The sequence below is a fragment of the Penaeus chinensis genome, chromosome 12, assembly GCF_019202785.1.
Source record: "Penaeus chinensis breed Huanghai No. 1 chromosome 12, ASM1920278v2, whole genome shotgun sequence".
Taxonomy (NCBI): domain Eukaryota; kingdom Metazoa; phylum Arthropoda; class Malacostraca; order Decapoda; family Penaeidae; genus Penaeus; species Penaeus chinensis.
Window position 1 is genome coordinate 9,764,706 of NC_061830.1, and position 2,500 is coordinate 9,767,205.

Below are 2,500 nucleotides of genomic sequence, written 5' to 3' on the forward strand. Positions count from 1 at the left end.
TGCCCTTGGGGAGCAGGAGGCGCTGGGGGAGGCCGCAGCCCCGAGCGCGAGCGATGTTGTGCGGAAGGTCGGTGTTGCTTGCGACGGCTTCGTCCGCCTGCTTCATCAGCGTCTTGAACGGGATGCGGTCGGGGATGGTGACCGACGACTCGCTGGAATTGCGGACGATGTGGTTTTCGCCCGCCTTCACTGCAACGCGGAGGGCAGGGCTTAGTCAAACACACCAGGTGACAGATTTGGAATTCAGTAAAGCAAAATCAGTATAAACACATGTACATGAACTCTCACACACAGGAAGATAGCGTGACAAAGAAACACCACCGGAGGGACAGCTTCCCAAAGGCCGTCCAACCGCCCTCAACCGCCTTCAACCGCCCTCCGCCGCCCACTCACCTGTCGTCCAGAATTTGTCGAGCTCGATGCACCTCCAGCGGTTGTTGTCGAAGGGGATCTGCATGCCGTTGCTGTCGAACCTCGGGCAGATGTGGATCCTGACCGTCACCGAGTCGGCGTGTTTGGCGTCGGCGTAGATGTCGAAGCTGAAGGGTTTGTGGTTAAGTCGGGAAACGTAGGCAGTGACGGGGACGTCCTCGAGGTCCTCCGTGCTGTCGAAGGCGTTGGTCAGGTCGAACTCGAAATCCTCGAAGTAGGTGACGAGCTCTGACACCTCCGCGTAGGTGACGAGGACGTTGTCGTACTCGAGGTCCTTCTTGGAGTAGGGCGGCAGGGAGTCCTTGTGCTCCTTGAAAATAGTATCCATGTATTTATGGAGACGGAAGAAGGCAGGGGTCGCGGGTAGCGGTCTCGAAGTGCTCCATCACGCCCGGCGGCATCTTGAACTTGCCCACCGGGTCGGACTGGGCGCCGAGCACGCGGTGGGCCTGGTTGTGCAGCGACCCGTAGTACTGCTCGTTCACGCTGTACGTCGACGACTCGATAATGTCACCCAGGATGTCGATGCCGCGCTCGTTCTTCAGGCTGATCACGGTGCCGTTCGCGGCGTAGACGAAACCGCGCGCGATCGAGTCCCGGAGGCGCTCGTCGACCTCCATTAGGTCCCGGATGCGCGCCACGCCCGCAACGTCCTCGAACACGAGGTTGTCGGGCCGCGTCGGGAACTCGCCGCCGTACTTGTACACGGTGTGCGGCGCGAAGCCCTCGTCGATGGGGCGGTCCCAGTGCAGCTCGTCGACGATGGGCAGGTGGTTGGAGAGGCGCTCGGAGTCGAAGCGCGCGGTGAGCTGGTGGTGCGCCCAGAAGAACAGCTCGCCCTTCCTGTCGATGTGCTCGCCGTCCCACCAGAAGGGGAAGTCCATGTGCCAGTGGACGTGGTGCGAGTTCATGCCGATGTCCTCGCCGAAGTACGCCACGCGCTGCTCGGTGTTCTTGAGCGTGCCGGTGAACGTCATCCTGAAGCGGCCGGGCGTCTGCAGCATCTTGGCCTCGTACGCCTTCTGGATGACCTCCGAGTTGGTGAACATATGAGGCGTGACCTCGTAAAGCGGAGGCAGGATGACCTCCTGCGTCATCTTGGAGTGCGTGACGGACACGTAGAGCGCGTACACGAACTCGCCCTCGTTCATTCGCTCGCGGAAGAAAGCCGCGTTGCCCTTGAACGTCTGGAAATCCTTGCAGGACAGCAGCACGTGGATCAGCATGAGCGCCTCCTCCCTCTGGCGCGGGTTGAACAGCGAGAACCACTGCCTCTTCCCGCGGAGCCGCCCTTGCTCTAGCTCGGTCATGATGCGGTCGACGGCGGCGCCCTCGTCCCTGCAGTGCCCCACGTGGGCCCGTGGGTCCCAGGTCATCGCCAGCTCCTTTAGATCGGTGAAGGAGGACAGCAGAGGCTCATTCACCCTGTAGAGAAGCCTGTTGATCGCCTGCTGCCTGTGCGCGAGGTTGTCCTCGGCGAGGCCCGAGGCGGAGAGCAGCGCCACCGCGAGGAACAGCACCTTCATTTCGCCGGCAGTGAAGGCGAGCGCTGGGCTCCGCGCCCTTATATACGTCGCAGGGGGCGCCGCCGTAGCCTCTCGCAAGGACAGAACTCGCCACAGTGGCCTCCGGCGGCACTTGGCAACACGTGATAAGATCAGGCTTTTGTGGTCCCTTTGAGCCAAAGGTGGCACAGGCAGCGTTGCTTGTGCCGTCGACCTGTCTAACGATTACTGTCGTGCAAGACAGCGCCTTCTTCACCAAAAGTATAATGGCCAGGGTTCCGATGCGTGGGAAAGTTTTAATGACTACTATCACCTCCTTATCAAATGATCAAGGATCTTATCTTTGGCATCATACTTATACCATATTTACACACTGACATACTCTGGTCTCGTTAAACTAAAACAGTTTTTATCAACGTATGACCTTAAGTTGACCACAGATCCCATGAACACCGGTGCAACATATACGTGGTGGAGGCAACATCTTTACTATGTATACCATCGCATCAAGCAGAGTCGCTAATAGACTCTTACAGACATGATCTTAAGAGCTTCTTATCCTT

The 2,500-nt window shown here is 59.0% G+C and overlaps 1 protein-coding gene across 1 annotated transcript in view; it reads right to left on the reverse strand.

The window, feature by feature from the left end:
- The window catches only part of LOC125031336 (hemocyanin-like), a 2,916-nt gene extending 723 nt beyond the window's left edge, over positions 1-2,193 (reverse strand). Inside the window, 3 exon segments of the mRNA XM_047622041.1 lie at positions 1-189; positions 394-787; positions 789-2,193. The exon segment at positions 1-189 is cut by the window's left edge and continues 723 nt beyond it. Of these exon segments, the coding sequence (XP_047477997.1) occupies positions 1-189; positions 394-787; positions 789-1,958 (1,753 nt within the window). The 5' untranslated portion in view covers positions 1,959-2,193.
- Positions 2,194-2,500: the final 307 nt, after the last annotated feature.